This window comes from Podarcis tiliguerta (assembly GCF_965153285.1).
Source record: "Podarcis tiliguerta genome assembly, chromosome: 3".
NCBI lineage: Eukaryota > Metazoa > Chordata > Lepidosauria > Squamata > Lacertidae > Podarcis > Podarcis tiliguerta.
Genome location: NC_139536.1, coordinates 114,939,721 through 114,964,854, shown reverse-complemented (window position 1 = coordinate 114,964,854; position 25,134 = coordinate 114,939,721). Strand labels below are relative to the sequence as shown.

The window sequence follows — 25,134 nt, the reverse complement described above, 5'->3', positions numbered from 1 at the left end:
CATGTGGCCAGCATGACTAAGCCGCTTCTGGCGAACCAGAGCAGCGCACAGAAATGCTGTTTACCTTCCCGCTGGAGCGGTACATATTTATCTACTTGCACTTTGATGTGCTTTCGAACTCTTAGGTTGGCAGGAGCAGGGACCGAGCAAGGGGAGCTCACCCCGTTGCGGGGATTCAAACCGCCGACCTTCTGATCAGCAAGTCCTAGGCTCTGTGGTTTAACCCACAGCACTACCCACATCCCAATAAGTTAAATAGGCAATGACTTACTAATAAGCCTCTGATTTTTAGCTCCTGCACAGCATTTGCCATGAGGTGGGGGATACCTTAACATCCAGCTGTACTTCTTGTGAAATAGTATTTGCTGAAAATAACTTATAGAGAATAACTGAACTCAGATGAACCCACCACAGGAATAATGCATGCATTTCATGTTGTACAAGGGAAAGTTGGAGGGGAGGGCTTAGATGAATTTTGCCTTCTCTTGTGATACGGAAGGGGGGGCATGTCTTCTTCACCTCCTTCTTCGCTACAATATATCCATTTATTTCCAATTGTCAATGTCAAAAGGGACTAAAATCTATAAAATTCATAGAAAATCAACGTGCCAATTTGCTCAATTTCTCTAGGACTCCATGACACCTCCCCTGTCCTCCATAATCCCTCAAGCAAGGTGTCAAGACGCTAATCCTGTCAAATCACTCTGCCAAGCCTTTCCTCTGAGCAATGCCAGGTGGCAGACTATGCATACATGGACCATTGTCTTCTCATCACCGGTACTCAGGATGTGCTTATCTGCGCATATCTCCAGCTCTGCATATTCCCCCCTCCCTCCTCCATATGTTAATCCTGTGTAACCCAACCTCTTCTTAATGTATTCATGATGTAATCTGTGTAACCCAACCTCTTCTTAATGTATTCATGATGTAACTGGGATGTATTTTGCACTGTATTCTGGGACATGGAGGGAAGTTTCAAAAGTTCATGTCACCCCTTTCTCGCTGTTCAATCTCGCCTTGAACCTGTTGCGCAATAAACATGGATCTTCTGCAGTTTGCTCCTGTCTCCGGCTGAACTCATTTTCCTCCGCAGGGACCCGCGGACTTAGTCCGACAAGCTGGGTGGCAGAGCAGCCTCACACCCAGATTTTACCGTAACACTTGCAACAAAAATGAAGGTATTACTTACCCGAGGAGGAAGCCTGCATTCAATTTTCATTGAATTGCTGGTATTGGCATTAATTGGACAGGATTGGGAACCAAATTGCACCAAGATTATCCCATCAAAGCCGGAACCCGTGATGATTACTGGAATCCCTCCTATAAAAACCAGGATTTCATTACAGCAGATATGCAGGAATGTCATTTGAAAAACCATTCATACGTGTGCCGCTACTATAATGGTGCATGTTTTAAAAGATAAGGAGGATCTGAAAATTTGGATTCTTTTCTTTACCTCTGCCTTTGCCTTCCATATGCCCATGGTCCTAAACCTCGGATAGTTTCAAGACAGCCTCCTAATTTGTTTGCGGGGAGGTTAGACAATGTTGACTTTTTATTGTGCTTTCGTTCTGATTTGTTTGTAGAGAGGTTAGACAACACTGACTGCATCAAACAAATGTTATTCCACATTTTCCAGTGCTGTTTTGTGTCACTTTCCTCATCACAAAAAGTGCAATTTGGGGGGTGGGGAGTAGGTTTGTTGTGCAAGAGCTCCAAATCAACTTTTCATTGTCTAGCCTGAGTATGCTGGTCGGTGACTGAATCCCATCAAAATTAGCATCAGTCTGGAACTGCCCTCAGTTTGCCATCTCCTAGCAGGGATATTAAGAAAGGCTTTTAAAGGAAACTTGAAAGCAAAAAAATAAATAACCTTAAATGGACCTAGGTTATTCCAAAGGTTTTAAAGCATCTGTTCAATCTCTCTTAGCTAGCGTATCATCAACTCTTTGAGACATTCAGACAGGACCAAAAAAATAGATTTGCCAATGAGACCTCTAAATTTGAAATAGAGCTGTTAAATAATGACACCAAGATTATCTCTAGGATGTACCGACTCCTCTTTGACTGGGAAGTCAAGGAGGAGGAGGTGAAGGCGGCAATGATCAGGTGGATGCAGGATATTGGACGTCCTATTAGGATGAGAGAATGGGAAACACTCTGGAAAACTAGCATGAACTTTACTGCATGTTACACCATTAAAGAAAATATGATGAAAATTTGGTGGTACCTTACTTACACCATCAAAACTCTCCAAGATGTATAAAAATAGTTTGAATAAGTGTTGGAAGTGCGGAGAAAAAGTTGGAGATTTTTTTCCATATGTGGTGGACATGCAGAGAGGTCAAGGACTTCTGGAATATTGTTTATGATGAGATGAAAAAAAAGTTTAAATTAACATTCTTAAAGAAACCAGAAGCTTTTCCATTGGGAATTTTAAGCAGAGATATCCCGAAAAATATAAGAGAAATCTTTTTTATATGCAACAGTGGCTGCCCGTCTATTAATAGCATCTAATTGGAAGGGGGGAAAGATACCAACGCTAACAGAATGGCAAAATAAATCATTAGACTATGTGGAAATGGCTCAATAAACAAATAGGATAAGAGGTAACACAAAACAATCATTTTCTCAAAAATGGGAAATGTAAGAGACACTTACAAAAAAATAACAGCGACATATTATCTATAGCAGTGTTTGAATGACCCTTGTGTACATAAAATATTAAGAAATAAAGAAAATCGGTGCAATATGTTGTAAGAAAGTATTAGAAAGTATATTAAATCTAAGGTAATAATTATAAGTACATACAAAATCATAAAGGTCAACAATATCAGGAAATGATGGGAAGTCTACATTTATTTTATTTTACTTTATTTTGTTACATGTTACTTTATTTTACTTTATTATTTGATCTTAGCTTAGCTGAAATCTAAGCGGAACTAACAGTTTAAATTAATACCTTATGGTAAATTAATTTAATAATATATATTTTTCTTTGTATGTATGTGTATGTGTGAAGTTAAATCTGTATTGATATTAATGAATTTCAATAAAGAATTATTTTTCGCACAAAAAATAACATCATTAGATCTCTCCCTGATTCTTTGTTTTCCAGCCTTTGGAGTTGGAAGAAGAGCAGTTGAAGTAAACGTGTAAAACAGGCTCTATGATATGCTTACAGAAAGTGCAAGCGAATCATACATACCAATTTCTGAAGCGGTAGGAGGTTCAACAGAAGTCAATCTAGGTGTAATCCTCAGGAAGATGTCACCTTTTCTACTGGCATTGACTGCAAACCCATGGGGTCTCACCAGTACTGTCAGTATATACAAGCCAACCGGCAACAAGTTCATCTGGCAAACAGCATTAGTGTGATTTGAACTCAGGACTTCACAGCGTGTGTGGTTCACTTCTATGAGCAAAGAACTACTATTTGAACTCAGGCCAGAACCTGTGATATTAATGACTAAATGAACTCCATCATCTGAAAGAGTAAGTTCAGAGTTGTACAAAGTATCAATAACATATCATTTTTATTATTAAAATAAATCTCAAGATTTTACCATTTCTTTCTTACAAAAAAAGAAAGAAAAATGGGATCGTCCTCAGAAAGCGACTGGGCCCCTGGACACACCCCTGACTAAGTAGATTTCGTTTCTAGGTCTAAGTTTCATTTCTCTAAATATGCATCACGGGTCACAGCCAATCAGGAAAGGGGTGGGTGTGGTTAAAGGATTATATAAGCATCAGCGCAAGAGTGCCCTAGGCACTTGATTGGCGCTGCTGAATACCCGCCCTCCTGCTCTTAGTATACGTTATTGTCCTTGCTTTGGACTTTGCGTGAGTCGCCTGTCTTGGGACAGGGGCAGGGTAGGAATTTTTATCCATTTGGCAAATTGGCACTGGCCACTTGGTTTTTTGCCTACCCTCTTAGCAATCTTCACAACTTTCCAGGTTTGGCGTTTAGGCATTGGCTTAATTTTGTGTGTGGAGGAGAGGTGTGGCCCTCACCTGCCCCTCAATGATCAAAAGGTATTCCATTAAAGGAATCTGGGGGTCCCAGATCTCGCCCGAAGTCCGCTTGAAGGGCTAGGGCCATCACAGGAACCTCGCAGTAAGCTTCTGTCAGGCAAAACCCCAATGTTGCTGCCCCAATGGGTTTACCTACATAGACTCTGTCAACTGGGGCAGTAGTCCATTACAGACTTCAGCCAGTGCCTATGGCAATAGCACTCACATTTAATTTGCAATCAATAAAGTTGTGGCCTTAATGTTACCCATCAACCTTAATTCTGTGTCCGTGTGTAGTTATTTAATGGGGGGCTGGCTTGGGGCCTCAAGATGCAAAAAACCCAGACAAAGTTAGGAGGTGGTCATGTAGAACCACTCCCAGTGATAGAACCAGAACCACTGAGGAAAGGTGAGCCTGATGCACATCTGCTGGAGATGGTCCAGGAAGATACTGTGCTGAATGGCAGCAAAAACTGAGAGATTAAGCAGAAATTGCAAGGGCATGCCCAGCTATCCATCTCCTGGGTAAAGGCTATCCCACCAGGGCAACAAAAGCAAGTTTGGTCATAAACTCTGGCCTGAATCCAGATTGGAATGGTTGTAGATAAGAAATGACTGCAGCTGCTCAAAGGGGGCTGCATTTACAACTCAGGGTGTGATTATTTTGTTTTGGGAAGAGACTACTCTACTGCCTCCTTCAAAGTGGCAGGTCCTATCCCTTCATGCAAAGGTATGTTCATCACCAAAGCTTGGAGCCATTTAGTTGTGCCCCCCCCCCCCAACCTCAGCTTGCTTTAATAAGTGGTGAAGGCTGATTCTACAATCAAAAGAACCATGACGTCAAAGATATTAAAAGAAATACTATAAGAAAGGTTATTAAGGGGAGGGACTTATAGCATTACCTATAAAATATTCAACATTACTGACCAAAGGGGTCAATTCCCAGAGATATTGAAATGTACATGAACCGGAACAGTTTGCTGGAATATCATTCACTGTAACCACAACCTAGAAAGTCAAAGGAAATTATTAGATACTTCTGTGTCATTTCCGGATGAAAGAATTCATTTTTTTAATGGAAGCTTCTAAGTGCATTCTACTGAATGTGCATAGATAACTCCTCCTGATAAGAAACACAAATGGTTAGAAGCCCCCTTCAGATCTTCTCACTTAAAGCAAGAAAGTTAGGTGTGGCCTAGTGGAACCCAGGACAATCAGGGACATGAGTGGCAAGGGCAGCAGAAGGGCACATCCCACCACCACCTCCCCAGTTGGAGATCTCACATGTTTTTTTGGATGCCTGTAGGATGCTCTAGTGTCTACCAATTTTCACAAAATGAGAATATCCACAGCAAGGTAATTCATGGTCAGTTCTGTGATACGTTAAAACACTCAACTTTCATGAGATATGGTGTCTGTCCACTTCATACCTGTGTAAAGTTATTTGGGGTAGCAAGCATGTCTCCAAATATTGGACCAATAAAAACACCACCATCAAAAACTACACGGTGTGTAATAGCTGGGCGCAAACCAGTGAGGTTTTCAGCAGACACCTTGAAGGGAAAAACAAAAACCATCTTATGTATCCAAACATGGGAATAGTTTGCTAGACTAAACTGGTTATCACTAGAACTCCAATAATGGACACACAGGGACCCATGCAAACAAATTCCTATTTTTACCCTCCCTCCCTCTCAGTCAGTCGCCCATATTTTCTGGCTTCATGGAGCTGGTCCAAGTTCAGCTGCCTCTTCTGCCACCCCCTCTTCTTGACTGGTGGATCACCTTCACCCTTCCCTCAGGGAAAGGGAAAGGAAGGCATTCTGTAAAGTAGCACTGTTTAAAATGTGGGGGTCTGGGGAGGAGTCATGATTCTGGGATATTTAAAGTACAGCCAAACCAACAATTCCTGTTTTGCTAGCTAGGCACATGAGAGGAGCTGAAGCTCACAGTTTTCCTGTAAACTTGCTAGACAAAACTCTGTGAGAAACACTCACACTGTGCCCTTACGCGCCCTCTGACTCTGTTTCCATCTCTTGCCGCTGTGCCATCAATGCAAGAACATCTACTACATTTTAAGCTAGACTTAAGTATGTGTTCATGACTGAATTACCATTGTAAGCCTGCCTGAAGAAAGCTGCTGTATGTGTTCCTCTTCTGAGTGTGCAAATGTTGTTTCTATCTTTTACAAGACTGTTTGTGCAATTGTTATTTTAAGGGGCAGAAAAGGGAAATCCAGTCTGCCTTAAAGCATCCTGGATTACTTAAACTAAAAGGCTAAAACTACCTACCTAAGCTTCCTTTTAAGCTGCAAAGGGATGACACTCTGCTGAACTCACACACACAAGGAAGAAAGGATAATATCTAATAAATATATCCTCTCCTAGTAACTATTCACATCCCAACAATAATGAGTCGCAATCTCATGAAACTTGGAAAAAGCTACATCTTGTGCTTTAATGATATTTTGCATTACTTTTTAAATGTTGTGAGCTTCTTTGGGACACAATTTCTAGATGAAAAGCAGGGTAAAATAAAATACCGACGGAAAGAAAGCACAGGTGGAAAGGATGAGGCTGCCTCAAAGCCAGTTCAAGTACAGCCATAGTATAGCCATAGTACAGCCATGCCTCCATGTCTGAGGGTCTCTCCAGTTTGGAAGGTTTTTATAAGTGGGCAGGTGCACCACCGCTGGCCGTGTGCATTCTGAGGCAGCAAGGTCACATGAAGAATAAAGACCATCTCAGAGGCTAGGAAAGGACTGCACCAAGTACCGTATTTTTCGCTCTATAAGATGCACCAGACCACAAGACACACCTAGTTTTTGGAGGAGGGAAACAAGAAAAAAAATATTCTGAATCTCAGAAGCCGGAACAGCAAGAGGGATCGCTGCGCAGTGAAAGCAGCAATCCCTCTTGCTGTTCTGGCTTCTGCGGTAGCTGCGCAGCCTGCATTCACTCCATAAGACGCACACACATTTCCCCTTACTTTTTAGGAGGGGAAAAGTGAGTCTTATAGAGCAAAAAATACGGTAATTGCCTGATTGTTTGAGTTCCCTCTCCTGCCATGGGAGCAAAGCACTATAGATGCATTCTGGTTGTACAAGACATTTACAAGCATAGAAAATAACAAGGCAAAAGGGGATGAGATCAAGGATAAATAAATTCTGGATTGAAGTAATAAAGGTCCAGGGCAAGAGCACATGTATAGGCAGAAACTGTGAATGAATTAATCTTGAATATAAAGAAATACTGAGCAGTCAATTGGATATATTTAAAAGATTGTCTTACACTGATGAAATTGGGTAAATCACCAATCATTGAGGTCCAGGTCAGTGTCCATATACTTTGATAACAATTGCTTGCGTCCTTAGACACCGAAAAGTCACTGGCATTCACATACTGAGCTGTGAAATTATCACTGTAGGCTTGCAGGAGCTTGCGGAGGTGATGGGCAGAGATGGATACTGGAATGCCTGGGGAAAGGATTATATAAAGTAACCTAAGTCAGTAACCAAGAAACCTTAGAAGAAGAATATGTGATTAAACAATGAAGTGCAGGTTTCATGAAATGTGAACATATTGCATGAGGCAGGTTGATGTGTTTAGCATATTGACAGGGCTTTTTTTGGTGTATCAGCAGCAATACAGCTCTTTAGGGCTAATCTAGACATGTGTTTTAGGTATGGAATTCTCTCAATCAGGGAATGGCTAGAGAGAAGCTCTCTAGCAAGGGGGATGTGCAGTTGAGGAACACATTCCCTGTCCCACAAAGCTTATTTTTCCCTTAGTTCCCATGCTCCAAGGTGTGTTCTCCCAACAGGAACTCTGAAACCAGAAGTGATCCTGAGAGAAAATTACTTGAAGACAGAGGCTGGATGAAGGTAAGTCACAGAGCAGCGGGGAAAGGGTTCCTTTTTAAACCAAAATCTAATCCCTAACCTCCCTTTGTGACATGACTAGAATAGTTTCATATTTAAATGCATGGAAGAGAAACCTTTGTGATCTGTTTAACCCGGCATCTATCAAGTTTAAGTTTAGCTGATTTCTATGCCACTGTGCCCAACGTGGCTCACAATAGGCATTAACCTATTGTCCAAATACAAAACATTTTTTTAAAATAAACAGTTCAAACAAGACAAAATAAGTGATTCAATAAGCAAGGGACAAATGCAGTATTGCAGGGAAATATTAGTGAATAATAATGTGTAGAGAGCATAATCAGAAGTAACAGGTCAAGAAATAAATCAAAAGCTAGCCATGACTTCTTCCTATAACTTCCAAAGATAGAGGCTGCATAGCCTCAGTTTACCTGGTATCACAATATTGGGCAGATGGATTTGAAAGGTTCCTCCAAGAGGTGGACTTGCAGCCTGCACTCTGTGTACGGTCAGATTGATTTGGGCCTCACCCATGTTCCCTCCTGCTGCTTCCCAAGGCACAGCTCCTCTGTGTGAGAATGAAACCATGTAAACAGATACAGCTTCAAACATTTCAGGAGGGCGCAGAACAATTCTGAAACCAATTCCTACCTCAACGAGAAAAGAGGTAGAGTCTTGCAATAGTCTGCCATTAAGAAGGACACGTTATATACAGGCGAAGCACCAACCACTGACACGGATTCCACAAGATTCCCATGAGGACAAACCGGCTTTGGCTCTCTTTGAAAAACTGAAAAGGAAATCGTTTTTGGATAATATCAGGGGACGGAACCAAGAGTCTCACTTCCTGTGGCAGTCTCAGGTTGTGGTTCATGAGCACACTAGGAATAAGCATGGCAAACACACATTCGTACACTGGAACAAGCTATGACTTCATTTGGTTTATGCAGCAGTGGGGTAGGGAAAGGATCAGATCTCAGTTCCACACAGTCCTTGCTGTTGGAATGCTATTCCTGCCATCAGCTAGGAAACACCCAAAGCACCCATGGGAGTTTGCCAGTGTTGGACCCCAACATGGTGCCGGCCAGGCTTCCAGGTCCCTCTGGGCAACCAGGAGGAGGGGTTGATGCAAGGACAGACCCCTCCTCAGTCCCCTTATTGGGGGGGGGTCACCCCTTATGTCGTGATCCTGCCCAATGTCATTTCCACCCCAAATCATGAAAAAATAAAGAATGCCTAACAAAGAAGGAATCAGCGAATCCTTTTGCGTCATCATAAACAGATATCAATTGAGACTTTTTAGCCTGAAAGAGCTGAACCTTCCACAAGGGCAGGTGTGAAAAAGACTGGTATTATTTTCAGCTCCCCTAACCCACTATTAGGATATGGGTGAGCATATTAAGTTACAACATTATGAAATGCACTGATTTTGCCACACATACAGTGGTACAAACCATAGAGGCAATGGGAAAGAAAGGGCACTGCGTGAAAAGTACACAGAACAAAAGAGACACACCGCAGATATCTCTTAATGTCCATAATATATTAGGAATGAATATTTATGGACCTGACTAACACGAGCTACCAGTGAATGGAGAGCTCTTATAAATTCAAATGTGTATTCTCCTCCGCCTTTTCATCCTGCCTGAATTCTGAGTGCTCAGAAGGTTTTTGGAGCAGCCTCACAGATTCTAACAGAGCCACTAAAGCAGGCATTGGCAACTGCGGCCCTCCAGATGTTTTGGGACTACAACTCCCATCATCCCTAGCTAACAGGCCCAGTGGTCAGGGGTGATGGGAGTTGTAGTCCCAAAACATCTGGAGGGCCGAGTTTGCCTACGCCTGCACTAAAGTATTCTGCTGACATAAAGATATTTTGAATGTAAAAAGACAATGTTACCTTGCTCAAATCCTTCCCGCAGAATAATTTTGGCAGATGATGGCTGTGTTTCACATTTTAAAGAAAGAAGATCCTCTATCTCTCTCTGGAGCTGCAGATATTAAAAGAGGAACGGAAGAGCAAATAAGAGCAAAGCCATGCGCAGAGGTGAATTTAGATAGGGGTAACAGAATGGGGGTAAGGGTTAAAACTAGGAGACAATGCCTTTTAAGGTTGTTGTTTTTTAAAGAAATAACCCTAAGCGTCTTCATTTGAACATGTGAATACAGTTTCAGAGACCAAAACATACAATGTCTTTTGCTCTACATTTATTGGGTTTTAAAAGGTGAGTGTACTTTGCATACCCATTATTTCAATAGAAAGTGTGATTTGTAGGGAAACTCGTCACATAGAAAATCATAACCTAAGAGGCATAACAAATACATGGTGCCCCACAAGACGAATGCCTCGCAAGACGGAAAACCCGCAAGACGAAAGGGTTTTCCGTCTGCAGAGGCGCTTCGCAAGACGAATTTCCCTATGGGCTTGCTTCGCAAGACGAAAATTGACGAAAATTTTCAGGGGGTTTTTTCGCTCCAAAACCCCTTTTTCTGAATCGCTAAGCTGCTAAAAGCATTTTAGCAGCAAAACCGCTAATCCCCCAAGCCTTAAAAAGCCGTTTTTAGCCCTTAAAATGTCAATAGCGCTAATAGCGCTACTCCGTCAATGGGCTTGCTTCGCAAGACGAAAAAACCGCAAGACGAAAAGACTCGCGGAACGGATTCTTTTCGTCTTGTGAGGCACCACTGTACCATAGTTTATTTTCACAATCCAAGAGAAATCTGTGTATTCTGCATTTTTTTTACAATTTCTCATATAACAATGACAAAAATGAATTATATTTTCTAGCAATTTAGAAGTTTCTGGTAATTTAGCTTTTGGAAAATATTCATGTATTGATTGTACAGCCAGCCATTCCTGAAACAAAATTTTAAATTGTGCTTTGCTCTTATCACCCATAAGAGCTTTTGCACTTGACAAGAATTGTACTGTTCTTCTATGTAACGTTGCATCAGAAAACCACAATTTTATTACAGTTTTTGAAATATTTTTTAAAATAAAATAAATTATTATTATTATTATTATTTATTGAATTTATATACCCAGAGAATAGAAAACCACAAAATATATAATCAAAATAAAAAGAACAACCCAAAAACTCCCCACCCCCAAAAAACACATTTTAAAAGGGCATACTGAAGGAATGACTGCCAGGTGTGGCGCACACTTCCACCTGCAGACAAACCTCAGCTGTCTGAACATCATGCCCTCTATCTAACCTGTAGTCTGCTATGCCCTGTCTGTGACCTTTGTCTCCTTCGTCATACATTGTTCATTGGGAAAGTGATGCAGTGGAAACAGGTGCCAAAATAACTTTGTACCACCCCATGATCACGTGATTGGAAGATGTAAAGGGCACAGTCCAAAATGTATCTGACTGGCTTTGCATATTGTGCTAATAAAAAGAGCCTTGGCAGAGCTAGCTGGCAGCTTGCTTGTGCACAGCTCACCTGCATTACCAACTCATGCCTTCACTTCACACACAATCCTCACAACATTTAAAGTAAGACAATTAACAAACCTGGACAAGAGCCACTCACTGGAAAGACCATGATCTTAGAAATGTTTGCAAGAAGACCAGAAGATGCCATAAAGCAAATCAGACCATTGGTCCATCTACCCCCCTATCGTCTACTCTGACTGGTTGTAGCTCTCTAGGGTTTCAGACATAGGACAGTCCCGGCCTTACCTGGAGAGGTTAGGGATTGAAGCTGAAGTCTTTTGCATGCAAAACATGTGTCCTACCACTGAGCCGTGACCTTCCCCAATATTCCATGTTGAAAATCACATTTCATATCACAATATTTTCCTGACCCTTAATTTATTGGTCCTGAGTTTATTACATTCAGAAGAGCCAGAAAATCCCATGTTTAATCCCCAGCATCTCCAGGTAGGCTTGCAAAGACTCCTGCCTGAAACCCAAGAGATCCACTGTCGTTGAAGGTCAAGAATACAGAACTAGATTGGCCCATACATAGATGGATATTGAAAATTTCTCCATGCTGATAAATAACGCTCAGAAAGTATCTTGTAATACCCTCCCAATGATTCTATAACCAAAAGGATTTATTGGCCTGCAGCGGTAATTTGACTTACTTGTTCAGCTGTAATATTTGTTGACATAAGGTTGGTGGTGACATTGTCCCAGGCAAGTCTGAACCATCCTGTACCAGATAGTATCAGCATCTATGAAGCAGAAAGACGCTTGCAAAGTATGAGTAGTTATTTCCCAGTGGTACTAATATGGAAACTTGAAATAATTATTTCATAGCATTGTAGAGTTGGGACCACCTTTCACGGTTGTCACTTAGAGTTCCCAGCATTCACCTTAACTACAAGATCAATGTGATCTCTGTCATTGAAAATTAACTCCATAAAATCTGTAGACCCATTCTATTTAGCAGCCACTGAAAAAGCACTTCTAGAATTAAGTCAGTGGTTATTATGTAATTCAGGCCAGCCATGAATCCCAGCACAAAGAAATACTAGTTATGAATGTGATAATCCCATCAAATCCCTAGTTCTTCTATAGATTTTGCCCAACGAGGAACTCAAAGAAACTTGGAGACAAGTTTCACAATCTTTTTTAAAAAAAACAGCAACAATGAAGTTCCCATAAATTGTCTTATTCGGGAACCAGTGAACTAAATGTTTTCAACACGTGTTGATATTTCCTGGCTCAATGCATTTTTGATTACTTTTGAGTATGTGGTCAAATGGTCACAAACATCAATCCACAGGGAACTCAACCAACATTTGTTCTGATTCAGCAGTAAAAACACAGGTTTCCCAGGGGAAGGCAGCAAGACCAAAAGGGGGGAAAAACCCACCTCTCAGGCCCATGACTAGAAATCACTTGAAATTGTGGGAAGGGCCCAGAATCACAACTTCTAAGAATATGAGGCTCAGCTCACAACCATGAGACTAACCTGTATTTCAGGGAGCCTAACTGCACAGGCATGTATTTTGTGCTTCTCTCTGCGATAGGTATTAACCACACTGGGATTCAGCCAAGTATTGTGAATCTGGACTCCAACTCTCATTCCATTCTTTGGCGACTTCCCATGATGCACAGCTTCCAGATAGTACACTGAACCACCAGTAAGCTCAAATTTCTCAGATTTTGGCTTCCAGGGGTGGCTCCAGTTCTCCTCCCAATGCGCTGACCATTCAGGAATGCCAGCAGGAATAGATGCAATTTCCACCTGTTTTCAAGTAGGCGACAGCAGTTATTCATTGCATTTTCACCCACCTTTTTCTGCAAGGAGCTCAAAGTGGCATGTACGGTTCTTTCCCTCCTCGATTAATCCCCAAATGTCATGACACTGGGTGCCTGTCTTAATTTCAGCTGGTAATTAATTCCAGACAGCTGGAGATGCAACACTAAAAGCCTGGTTTCTAATACAAACTAAGCACACCTGTAGGACATGCGCCAATAAGGTGGTCAGAGTAGCCAGATGCGTGTTTGGCTAAATAACAGATCTGTTACTTAGCTAACAGTAACCTGTGAATGGCTTGGAAGAAAAATGGGTTTACATCCCTCAATGAGGGAACGTAAGAGCTCATAAGGTCGTTCAAAACATGAGCAGTCACATCAGCAATCTGTCAAAGGAGCCTTCTAATTCCAGCTCATTTTGAAAATGAGTGGCACTAAATATCAGGCAGAAGATCCATTGTGTTCATGAACTTGTCTTTTGGGGAATGGGCACCACTTTAACCAAACATCACCAGACTAGAATTTTGGATCATGCATGTCACACATTTTGACAGCACCTCTGAAGACAGGTGCTCATCCACAGTGCGCTTTGCAGGCACAGAACTGCTCAGAAACTATACTTCTATCCAGCTTGAATATCAAGAAAGTCACCTCTCAACTGTCCTCTCTCTAAGGGAGGATCTGCACTCATGGCTTATAATGTTAGAAATGTCTTATTAAAATGTGACACCAGAGGGCGCTGCAGAGCAGTGAGCCACCGGCGAACTGCCATTAAACGTTATAGAACATTATATTTAATAACATTTAAAAGATCAATGTAGATCCAGCCCAACTCTCTCTCCTGCTTTCCCTTTTCAAAGCGCTGACTCCACCCACCTCTGGCAAACTGCACCAGCAGCCAATCAGAGGGAGGCTACAGCTCTGCCCTCTGGTGGAATTCTGCGGCACTGCACCACCAAACAGGCTGAGCTGAGCTTTCCATCACAGAGGTTGATCATTTATTTTGATATCTGGTATATTGGTCTTGTCCAAAACCCTTTCATGCTAAAGAGGACAAGAAGCTGGGGGTTAACTCTCCTCATTTTTTATATTGTATCTTTTGTCAAAAGTATTGAGAGGCATGGTGCAAATGCAGAACACTTCTGTTGAACTACAAGTGCAGAATACATTGCCTATGGATAGTCACATGTCTAATGAGTTTTAGGACACTATTAAAGGCCTTCTCATTCAATTTCTTTCTGTTCCACCAAACCTTTCAGGAAATTATTGGCGAAGCTGTTCAAACTGCTATTTTCTAGCCTGCATCATACATCACTTTAAACCATAGTTAAACTAAGCCAAACTCTTCCCCTGTTACACTGCTTTGATCTAAACCATGGGCTTAATGTTAGGTCCAAGCTTTGGCTTGAGGTTTGTTTCTTTCCAAACACTGAGCTTACAACCAAGGTTTGCTCTTGGCTTATGACTTACAGTTTGTTTGGTGGAAGCAAACCACAAGCTTGGTTTCAGACATAACACTAACCGTGGCTCAGCTCCACGCAGCCCTGGAGGAGCAGAGTGCTCACAGCAGCATGCGCCAGCACACTGCACATGCGCCTGTATATCAGTTCAAACTACGGTTTAAGGTAACAAGCAAACAAGGCTCCTGTAATCTGCTCCTTAACGTTTTGCTGGTCCATTTCTATTGGCTGCTAAATGGTTTTATGTATCATTTATGTGCCACAAATCAGTTTTAATGAACGTATGAGAGTGCTCTGTAAATGATAGCTAAAGCCTTTATATATCAAACTTTTGTGCTCTACCACACCTGCCCAATGTTCCTGACCCTTCTTTTGGATTCTTTTAGCTTCTTTTAAATTCTTATAGAATTTTATATTCACCTTATGTTTTAATACCTTTTAGCTTTCTAAAGCACTTTTTAGATTTTAAATGCTGGTCTCTGACCATAATAAAGATTTGTATTGGATTGTATGTGTCATTTTAATATATGGCATTTTGATTATACAACTCAGATTTTTTTAAAAAGATGTTGTATACTCATTTTATAAAAATAAAATCTGACGGGCTAGGTGCATTTAGCCCTATTTTTACTTCTGGAAACCAAAGGTACTGCCTACACATTTTCATATAGCAACATATCCTGAAGATCAGGGTCACTACCCAAATGCAAGTGATTATTTCCTACAGTTTCTCAATCATGGAAAGAAGCAGAGTCCGCACAGTCTCTATTATGTCTTGCCCATTTCAACAAAAAAAGCTGGTGTAATGAATCAAAACATGGCTGGGACATTAATTCAAGTAGAAACCAGCATTTTCTCTGTATAATAATGGCGCCAATCCAAGTGATACCTTTAGAAGACCATTAATAGGGGCCCAAATATTGGCTCATTATAGGATGACCAGAATTCCAGAAATTCATTTTTATTTCAGCCATGACAACAGCTATTTCCCCCTCCTTCACCACAGGGCTAGATGCTTACTGTGATTTTACCCTGAAGGAAATATCTCACAGTTAAGCATTATTACGTACTTCACTGGACTATTGTTCCACCCAGCCAATCACAGCACCCGGAGCCGGTCCCTCATTTGAATGCCTCCCACTATATAAGAGCACAGCTGGAGTGAAGTCACTGTCACTTGCAGTAGGACAGCTAAGCTGAACAGGAAGGCAGAGAAACAGCAAAGCCATGTCTGCTGTCCAAAGACGTAGGAAGGCTTACTACCAGAGAAGGAGGCAGAAGAGATCCCGGAAGATCCTGAGCAGACGAAGGCGGCTACATTCCAGGCGAAAGAAGAAAGCGAGGACAAGACGCATAGTGAGGTATGCAAGGAGTCACTATCAAAAGAGGCGCCAGCCCATGTCCCGGTATTTCGACAGGCGGATGAGGGCCAACGTCCTTTCAGCCCACAAGGCCAAGCACACCATGTGCTCCCAGAGGAGTAAAGCCTATAGCAGGAAGCCCTCACGGATGGGCAGGCCAAGGAATAAGAAGCATTACACTCGGACTCGCTCAGGCCTTCTGCATGCCAAACTAAAGAAGAGGGCTGCGATCAAGGCTAAACTCAAGAAGGCCCTCAAGAAACATGTTAGGCGTACAGGTACTTCTGCTCTGAAGAAAGCCCAAAGAAAGCCACGTCGAACTGAGAACGATATTTTCTACAGTTTGGCCAACCCTTCCATGCCAAAAGCAGCATCGCCATCAGAGGACCGGCAGACAAAGAAACAGTCTGTCCGCTTCACCACCCCTGGCAACCCAAAGAACAAGGAGATGGAGCAACAGGAAGATCTCTCCACTGATAACCAATCAAGCCAGCAAACAGTGACACCCAAGAAACGTGGCCGGCATGCAGGCACGTCTGTTTGCAAAAGCCGCTAAGCTAGAGGAACACCCACCACTCTTCTCGGAACAACAACCTGCAGGCCTCAAGGGGGGAATGGGAGAAGGGAAAGGGAAATCACCCCCCAGCCTGCTTTGAAGATCCCAGTATAAAGATCCTTTATACGTTATCCTTGAGGAGACCATCTGCACCCGCAGCAATCCTAAACAGAAGTGATTTTGCTGAACAAATGAAATTAGTTTTATCAATGTCTGAAAAAAGATATTTGATCTTTTGCATGTTTTACGGGCAAGACAACCAACCAGAAGAAGCAATCCCGTGAGAGAACATTTCTTTCTTTCTTAACAAGAGATGAACAATCACTTTAACCGAAAACTAGAGAAAAGATTTGTCATCATTTGGTAAACAAAGGATTGTTGTATCCAAGGTGTGCATTCCCCCAAGGAACATCTTAAAATACTAATAAAGCTGGATCTTTTGAAAAATGTGTTGTGGAATTCTCTCGGCTACATAGGGACAGTTTAGGCAGGGAGTGTTACATTTGAGAAGTCATAACAAATGAAGTTTCCTTGCATGTGGCAGATAAGTTATTTAGAATATATTTTCCTCCCTAAGCTAAAGCAATTTAAAAATCAGTTATCATCGGCTATTTCCTTTCTGGTTAGCAAATGTGCTAGTAAGAGTGACTTGTCAAGAGTGACTAGTAAGAGTGCTTTCATAAGCACTGTGCTAGTAAGAGTGACTTGTCTTCTGAATTTCACTTAGGCCAGGAATTAACTAGATAAAATTAGGCAAGCTCCTCTTCTTTCAGAGTCCGGCCCCAGCTCCCTGCTACAAGGGTAGAATCATAGAATTTACAGTGGTGCCTCGCAAGACGAAAAGAATCCGTTCCGGGAGTCTCTTCGTCTTGCGGTTTTTTTCGTCTTGCGAAGCAAGCCCATTAGCGGATTAGCGCTATTAGTGGTTTAGCAGCTATTAGCGGCTATTAAAGGCTTAAGGGATTAACGGATTAGCTGCTAAAAGGCTATTAGCGGCTATTAAAGGCTTAAGGGATTAGCGGATTAGCTGCTAAAAGGCTATTAGCGGCTTAGATCAGCTGATAAGCGGCTTAGATCAGCTGTTCAGCGGCTTAGGGGCTTGGGAAAAAGGCTGGGAGGGGAAAAAACCCCCAGGAATCGCAAGACATTTTCGTCTTGCGAAGCAAGCCCATAGCAAATTCATTTTGCAAAGCACCTTCAAAACGGAAAACCCTTTCGTCTAGCGGGTTTTCCGTCTTGCGAGGCATTCGTCTTGCGGGGCACCACTGTATAAAGTTGGAAGGGACCACGAGGGTCATCTAGTCCATGCCTCTGAAACACAGGAATATTTTGCCCAACATGGGGCTCAAACCCATGGCCTTGAGATTAAGAGTCTCATGCTCTGAGCTCTCCCAGCTGTCTACTAAAGTAATGTATGGGAAACACTTTGAACAATCAAAAAGCACTATATAAACGTCAAGAAGCTGTAACAATCTACACAATTTATATTTAACAGAAAAAATCAACACAGATCCTGCTCTGGAAGTCTAAACAAAGGGCAAGGCCAGCAAGTGCCACAATGCAAAGTTATAAGGATCACAGAATTTTAACTTTTACTTGCAGTAATTTATGGTATTGGTACCTTGCTTTGGGGGTCTTCGGACAGGCTTAAATACAAAGAAGCCTTGTCATCTGCCTGGATCCAGAATGTGTAATTATTTGTCTGTGGTGCCACAAAAAAACCATATAGTCGTGCCCTGGGTAACAAAACGAAAACATTAACGAAGCAAACTTCCAGACAAATAACAGGCTTCCACTTCTGAGGGAAAGATGAGTTACATGAATGACTTTAGTTATTACACAATCATTTTAAAAGACTTACCTTTATAGAACACCACTGAGACATATATGTTATCTCATCCCAGAATAAAATGTTAGCTTACTAAAGAATCTCCAAGAAACTACCTATAAAAACGATCCTTTCTTGCATAACTAGAGTTATGAAAATTAGTAAACTCATTAGTAGTTCATTCTAAAAAATAAAAAGTAGGAAATGTAGCTCCCTATTGATTGCCTCCTCCTCCTCCCCCCCCCCCCCCGGCAAATTTATTTACACATATGAAACCAACCAGTTCCACCTGTAGGTTTAGAAACAGCAAGTGTAAAAAGTGAGAGGGAATGGTGTCTTCAGGTAGATTTTGTGAAAGTCAATCCGGTTTCTTAAAAGTTATCAAATTTTCCTCTAAGGAGATTGTTTCAGGTGCTCATTAAATCAGCACCAGGGAGCTACATCACAATTTCCAGAAGCAAGGCACCTTTCCAATATATGTTGTCATTCTATTGGGTAAATGTTTGGATAGGATATTAAAGACCTTTGGGGATATTTTGCCATTTCTTCCATAAAGTGAATTTCTCTTTTCCCACAACATTGGTCAGCCGTATTTTTTCTCTGTTCTAAATATTCAAATACAATGAACATCCATGGAATCCCATATTCTGTGCAAATGGTCTGTGAAGATTCTGCAGCTGAGCCAATTCTGTCTGGGTCATGTGCTATGTCAATAAGTGCTAAGGAAAGATGCTCACATTTTATGGTTTTATATCTTGATTTTATTCTATGAACCGCCCTGAGACCCCCAGGTATAGGGCACCCTGAGTGCTCACTGGAAGGACAGATCGTGAAGCTGAGGCTCCAGTACTTTGGCCACCTCATGAGAAGAGAAAACTCCCTGGAAAAGACCCTGATGTTGGGGAAGATGGAGGGCACAAGGAGAAGGGGACGACAGAGGACGAGATGGTTAGACAGTGTTCTCGAAGCTACAAACATGAATCTGACCAAACTGCAGGAGGCAGTGGAAGACAGGAGTGCCTGGCGTGCTCTGGTCCATGGGGTCATGAAGAGTCGGACATGACTGAACGACTAAACAACAACAACAAATAATAATAATAATAATAATAATAATAATAATAGCCATTGTGATTCCCTACCTCTCTAGTACTGTAGGAATGAAACCACCTGGGAGGGACGAGAATGACACCAATATAATTGGGATACTTGGTTGCAGATATTTTTCCCAGTCAATAAAGACAGATACTGGGTTCTCCAAGGAAGGTCAGATTTATTTATCTGCGCGGGGGCTCCAGCGGGATCTCACCCAAACGCTGAGCCCCTCCTTGTTCTCTAAGGTTGCCTTTTATAGTATGCGGCAAACGACTTCTTACAGGCTTACTCAAGCAGGCAAAAAAAGCAGAACTTTACTCATTCAGGCAAGAGAAACAGAACTTGTTTTAGCTTTCCACCCCCCTCCTGTCCTGTCTGCCCCAAACTGCAAGCATGTGCAGATTTCTTGCCCAACCTCCAAACCTGCAAGTTTAAAAACAGACACCAGTTTGCTCATTCCTTGTGGCTGACTTTCTGACCTTCTAGCATAGACAGCTTACTCAGCACTCCTGCTAATTCTGGAGTGGGAGGGGGTTGAGATGATCTCAATTTGGGCCTTCTATCAACTTCTCCCCCCTTCCCCCCAGTAGTCAGTACCTTCTAGATAGTTTCAGTACTCAAATGTTACCAGAGTGTACTGGGTCCATGGGGAAGTATCAACGTCCCACCTGAGTAAGAATAGGCTTTAAGCTTTTATTCAGCCAGCCAGTATGGAGGTGCTTATGAAATTGCAGGAAATTTGACTATCAACTGCTCACCTATCAATCCAGACTCACTTGAAACTTTGCATGATAAATACTTAGGCTGCGACACACTCCTTCCCTCTCGGTATCCAGCACACTCCCACCTCTGGTTTGGGAACCGGTGTGCTGCGCACACGGCATTAGCCACAAACCCATACCTATCCTGTGGTTTCTTGTGATTTGTTGCTTTATATACCTTTTCCCCAAAACCAGCTTCAATCCAAACTGAGAAAAAGAACAACTTAGCTGTGTTTTCACCTGGTAATGTGTTCAGGGAAAGGGGCTTCTCTCTAACCAAGAAATTTCAGGGCCCTCAAATTAATCTCCATGTTCTTTAGAGGAAGCCATGACAGTTAAGCTGCATGTAACACTCATTGTGGATTGTAAATAGATCCCAAGTTCCTGTAAAAAAAACTCCACTAAAATAGTGTGAATTGTAGTACGCATCAGAGTCCTTCAAGATCACTGATTACCTGAATGTCTGTTGCCTCCCAAACTGGAAATCTGATGGAGAACTGGCATTAGGAACAAACTGCCAGCGGTACCCAGGAGCTGCTTCAGTAAAATCTGTGTCTGATCCATCCCAAACCTCAAAAAGAAGCCCTCTGTTTCCTGAGAAATTGGGGAACAAGAACTTTATCATCTTCAATGAATGAGTTAATGCATCACAACACAAATGGACATCACAACAACAGCAGGTCCTGGCTAAGGGGGCAGAGGGTTAATTTTGCAAGTGAACAAATGATCTAGAATCCTACAAATCCATGGCTTTGATAATTTAACTGTGTTAATACAATTAATATGAAGCTAATGCTGAAACATCAAACCAATTTTGAGGGAAGCTACCACTTGGACGCGCCACAATAAAAGTGCACCTGGTTTAGGGCCATTGAGTCTTCTGTGCACACCAACGGCTCCAGTTGTACAGATGATCTTTCGTGGAATAACATGCTTAATTTGGCAGGGACTGCCTGGCGAGTGGGAAGAGAAACATGAATGAGAAGGATATCGCTTCAGAGCAAAATGCCAGTCCAAGCTACTTAAAGGATCACCAGTATGGACGTACCTACCACATGCTTCAAAGGAAATGAACACATGTTGTGATACACCTCCAGAGAAATTAACATTTCCAGAAACATGAAGACTGATTTCAACATTATTACCTGCAACTGTGACCTGCACAGGTGTATCAAAGAAGTCTCCTGTGATGGTGAGATCGGTTCCACCACCCAGGCTCCCTGCAGCTGGAGACACTGAAAATATTTCTGCAGAGGAAGTGAAATAATTGAAATTTAGTTCCGTTTAGATGTAGGTTAGCTAAAATAAAATAGCACAACCACGTACTGGTTTTATATCACATAGACTCTGTCTTGCACCAAAACAACCCCAATCCATGCTCAAAAGAAATTATTCACATTGGGCACATTTGTTCTGAGCTGCAGGTTCTGGGAGCTTTGCAAAATTCAAACTAACTGGGAAAGGAGTAAAGTGAATAAAAGAATAATGGTTTGGGCTGCAGGACAATGGTGATCAGGTTTAAAATCTCAATCTAAAAATTAATCCCCCTTTCTCCAGCAGATACAAACACACACAAGCACACAGTGTTTTAATCATAACACAAACCCCCAGTTTCATGCTCTGTAAAAGGTTTGTGCTCTCCTTCTCGTCTCTTCTTCTCCAGCAGGAGGGAAATCTAACTTTTGCTTTCATTTTCAGCTAATCACAGAACTGTGGTTAGTGCTAAATGTGGTTAGGGCACAGATGGGCAACCACTTTTCAGCTGAAAGACCAATTTTCTAAGGGATAATCTGTCAGGAGCAGCATACCAGCAACAGGGGAAGGGAGATCTGGAGTAAAAACAAGGCAGGTCCAGAACCAAAAATGAGCAAGGACAGAGTTGAGGGTGAGTGCAGCTAGCCCTGTCCCCTGCTTCTTCTGTTTCGCTATCCTTTTCTACACAAATAATTACAGCAGATTTGTAGGCTGAACTGGCAGTGGGATTAATTCCAGAATCCTCTTCAATGAAAGACGGCAGGGCAATATACCTGGGAATGTCTGGTACAGGAAAAGGTCCTGTTTTGCACTGATAAGCCAAGCATCCTTGTTCACCACTGACCTGCAACACAAAAGTGAGTGAGTGAACAGCAACACTAATACAGAAGGAAATTAAGACTGGAATATGTAAGATATTCCAATGCAGAGTGAAAAAAGTACAGTGGTGCCCCGCAAGACGAATGCCTCGCAAGACGGAAAACCCGCTAGACGAAAGGGTTTTCCGTTTTGGAGGTGCTTCGCAGGACGAATTTCTCTATGGGCTTGCTTCGCAAGACGAAAATGTCTTGCGATTCCTGGGGGGTTTTTTTCGCTCCCCACCCCCTTTTTCTAAGGCACTAAGCTGCTAATAGCCTTTTAGCAGCTAATCCGCTAATCCCTTAAACCTTTAATAGCCGCTAATAGCCGCTAAACCACTAATAGCGCTAATCCACTAATCCGCTAATGGACTTGCTTCGCATGACGAAAAAACCGCTAGACGAAGGGACTCACGGGACGGATTCTTTTCGTCTTGCGAGGCACCACTGTAAATGTGTGCAGAACTGCAATAAGCTAGTTGTTTGGGGAAGGCGCGTTCTCCATAAATGAGAGCGCGTGTTGCGGTGTGGGCCGCCGGGTCAGCCCTATTTGTTGCCAGGCAGGTTAATGGTTGTTGCCTGGTACTTTGATTGGATAACCGGGTTGCTGGGGCAAATTGTATGTTGCAAATTGGGCGGGTGGGACCATAGTCTTTAAATATTGGGGCACTCTGGTTTCTCTTTCTCTTTTGCAGAGTGCATCGGATCACCCGCCCGCCCACCCTCTTTTCCGGTTGACCTTGCTCTGCCTGTCATGGGGTCGTCTGCCTTGGTGCGGGGGCCTAGTAGGAATTTTGCCATTTGGCTGATTGGCTGTGCCATATGGTTTATGCCTACTACTTAGCAATTCGTCACAACTTGTAAGGTTGCGGTTAGGCATTGGTTATAAAATGTGGGTGGTGGAGGGGTCAGGATAGGCTGTGCCTGCCCCTCCTATTGTGCTGAAGGGAATTCCGTTAGTGGAATCCTGGGGCTTGCCACGATTTCGTCCAATGCCTGTCATGGGACCAGGGCTGGCAAGCCTTGGGGAGCTGCTGGGGTGAGCGGCGTGGATCCGACGCTTAGCTCAAATGATCCCCAATTTTGACTTTCCCTTCTACTGGCTTCCGATCGGACCTCGGTATGTCAGTTCTGTCCCAGGCGGGGGGACAGATAGTCATAACCAATGTCTAAACAACCACTCACTGATTTTGTATTCTAATAAAGTTGTGGCCAAAATAGTGCCCAAAAACCAAAACTAAAATTACCTGTTATGTGTGAAATTATTTGAGGGGTGGCCTGGGGACCTACACATGCAATGCTTTCATCACTCACCCCATATGTCATGGGAATCTGCTGCATTATTGACCTCCAGAGGGCGAACTTGGTTATTCATTCATTCACTCATGAATTGCTTCCCATGAAATATCCTGAAGCTATTTAACAATAAGAGCATCAACGCTAGACTATATATAACACTGAGGCAAAAATCTCCCCTTTGAAGGATTGTTGGAAAAGGTCTTCCATAGGTGACAAAAAAGCAATTGTGGCAGTGTCTACATGATACGAAATGGGAGGTTATGTGCCACCACACTATAAGTCCAATTCCTACATCCTATGGAACGGACTTCCTGATGAGATAGAATCTGCTGGAAGATCAACTAGGTGAGACTTGTCTTTAAGCTTACACTGCTAAAATTGAGCTTATACTCAATGTATGTGTTAAAATAATTTGTTATCCTTGCTCCCCCTTCCAAAAATTGATCTTGCTCAAACTCCAGATGAAAAAAAAAAATACAGTGGTGCCTCGCAAGATGAAATTAATTCGTTCTGCGAGTTTTTTCGTTCTACGAGTTTTTTCGTCTTGCGAAGCACCGCTGCGTATTGACGGTTTCCCATAGGAATGCATTGGCGGCTTTAAAAAAAAGGTGCAAGATGTTTTCCGTCTTGCGAAGCAAGCCCATAGGGAAATCCGTCTTGCAAAGCAACTCAGAAAATGGAAAACTCTTTCGTCTTGCGAGTTTTTTGTCTTCCGAGGCATTCGTCTTGCGAGGTACCACTGTAGTGGATTTCTGTCTTGATATGGTTCCAGAATCCACCAAGCTGAAACCAACTAGAAAGGGGCAAGCCACCTGTGGCTCATGTTAAGACTGGCTCATATACAAGCTGAGCGATTCCCACCACGGCTGAGCCATCCCCACCACACACACACACAGAGAGAGAGAGAGAGAGAGAGATCAGAACATAGCATCCCAACCATATACAGATGGCAATTTCCTGCAACCACAACACGGGACTCTCCTGGCCATGCAAAATCAGTGACAACCCAGGGATCAGGAAAATGCAGGACACCGTTGACACCATTTCTGGCTTTCAAAGGCTACTCTCACAAGTCCAGGGAAAAAACCCTCCCACCTGTGCACAGCTAGCTCTTTGCAGTGAGGGAGATTGAGGCATTAAATTATATTTGGCTGCTGAAGACTTTGCAACCAAGCCCTGCACAGCCCAATGTGTCCCCTGGAAGGGATACCCCTGAACTTCAAAAGGCATATTTGCAGCTAGAGGTTGGCTACAGCTTTGAAAGGCGTTGGTGCAAGGCAAGTTTTCAAAGACAGGTGACTGTTTGCCTCCTACCAGCTGATTTTAGAATTCTAGCATCTTTAAATCTTCCTGTTGAAATGAATGGATGTATTGTTCTCCGGGGATTTCAGTGGGAAGATTTAATGACATTGCAGCTCCCCAAACATCTCATAGGGAAGAAGCACCAGTCCACCCGTGGAAAAGAAACTCTTGTCCCACTTGCTCAGTGATGAATTGTTAGTTATCCTCCACTTGCCTTTGGGGGCTGGGTGGGAAAAGCCAGGTACATTTTGGGA

The 25,134-nt window shown here is 42.5% G+C and overlaps 1 protein-coding gene across 2 annotated transcripts in view; it reads right to left on the bottom strand.

Moving 5' to 3' along the window:
- PKHD1 (PKHD1 ciliary IPT domain containing fibrocystin/polyductin) overlaps positions 1 to 25,134 on the bottom strand; it is a 240,228-nt gene that overhangs the window by 189,336 nt on the left and 25,758 nt on the right. Inside the window, exons 11-25 of one of the 2 annotated variants that reach the window (XM_083435262.1) lie at positions 22,196 to 22,266; positions 21,314 to 21,415; positions 21,026 to 21,121; positions 20,624 to 20,762; positions 18,109 to 18,223; positions 12,824 to 13,099; positions 11,991 to 12,080; positions 9,795 to 9,885; positions 8,546 to 8,684; positions 8,326 to 8,462; positions 7,305 to 7,489; positions 5,445 to 5,567; positions 4,917 to 5,022; positions 3,209 to 3,487; positions 1,190 to 1,320 (exon numbers count right to left, since the gene is read on the bottom strand). In XM_083435262.1, coding sequence (XP_083291388.1) covers positions 1,190 to 1,320; positions 3,209 to 3,487; positions 4,917 to 5,022; positions 5,445 to 5,567; positions 7,305 to 7,489; positions 8,326 to 8,462; positions 8,546 to 8,684; positions 9,795 to 9,885; positions 11,991 to 12,080; positions 12,824 to 13,099; positions 18,109 to 18,223; positions 20,624 to 20,762; positions 21,026 to 21,121; positions 21,314 to 21,415; positions 22,196 to 22,266 — 2,080 coding nt within the window. Of the gene's footprint in view, positions 1 to 1,189; positions 1,321 to 3,208; positions 3,488 to 4,916; positions 5,023 to 5,444; positions 5,568 to 7,304; positions 7,490 to 8,325; positions 8,463 to 8,545; positions 8,685 to 9,794; positions 9,886 to 11,990; positions 12,081 to 12,823; positions 13,100 to 15,459; positions 15,525 to 18,108; positions 18,224 to 20,623; positions 20,763 to 21,025; positions 21,122 to 21,313; positions 21,416 to 22,195; positions 22,267 to 25,134 lie in introns of those variants that run through there. The other variant, XM_083435263.1, reaches the window with a different exon arrangement.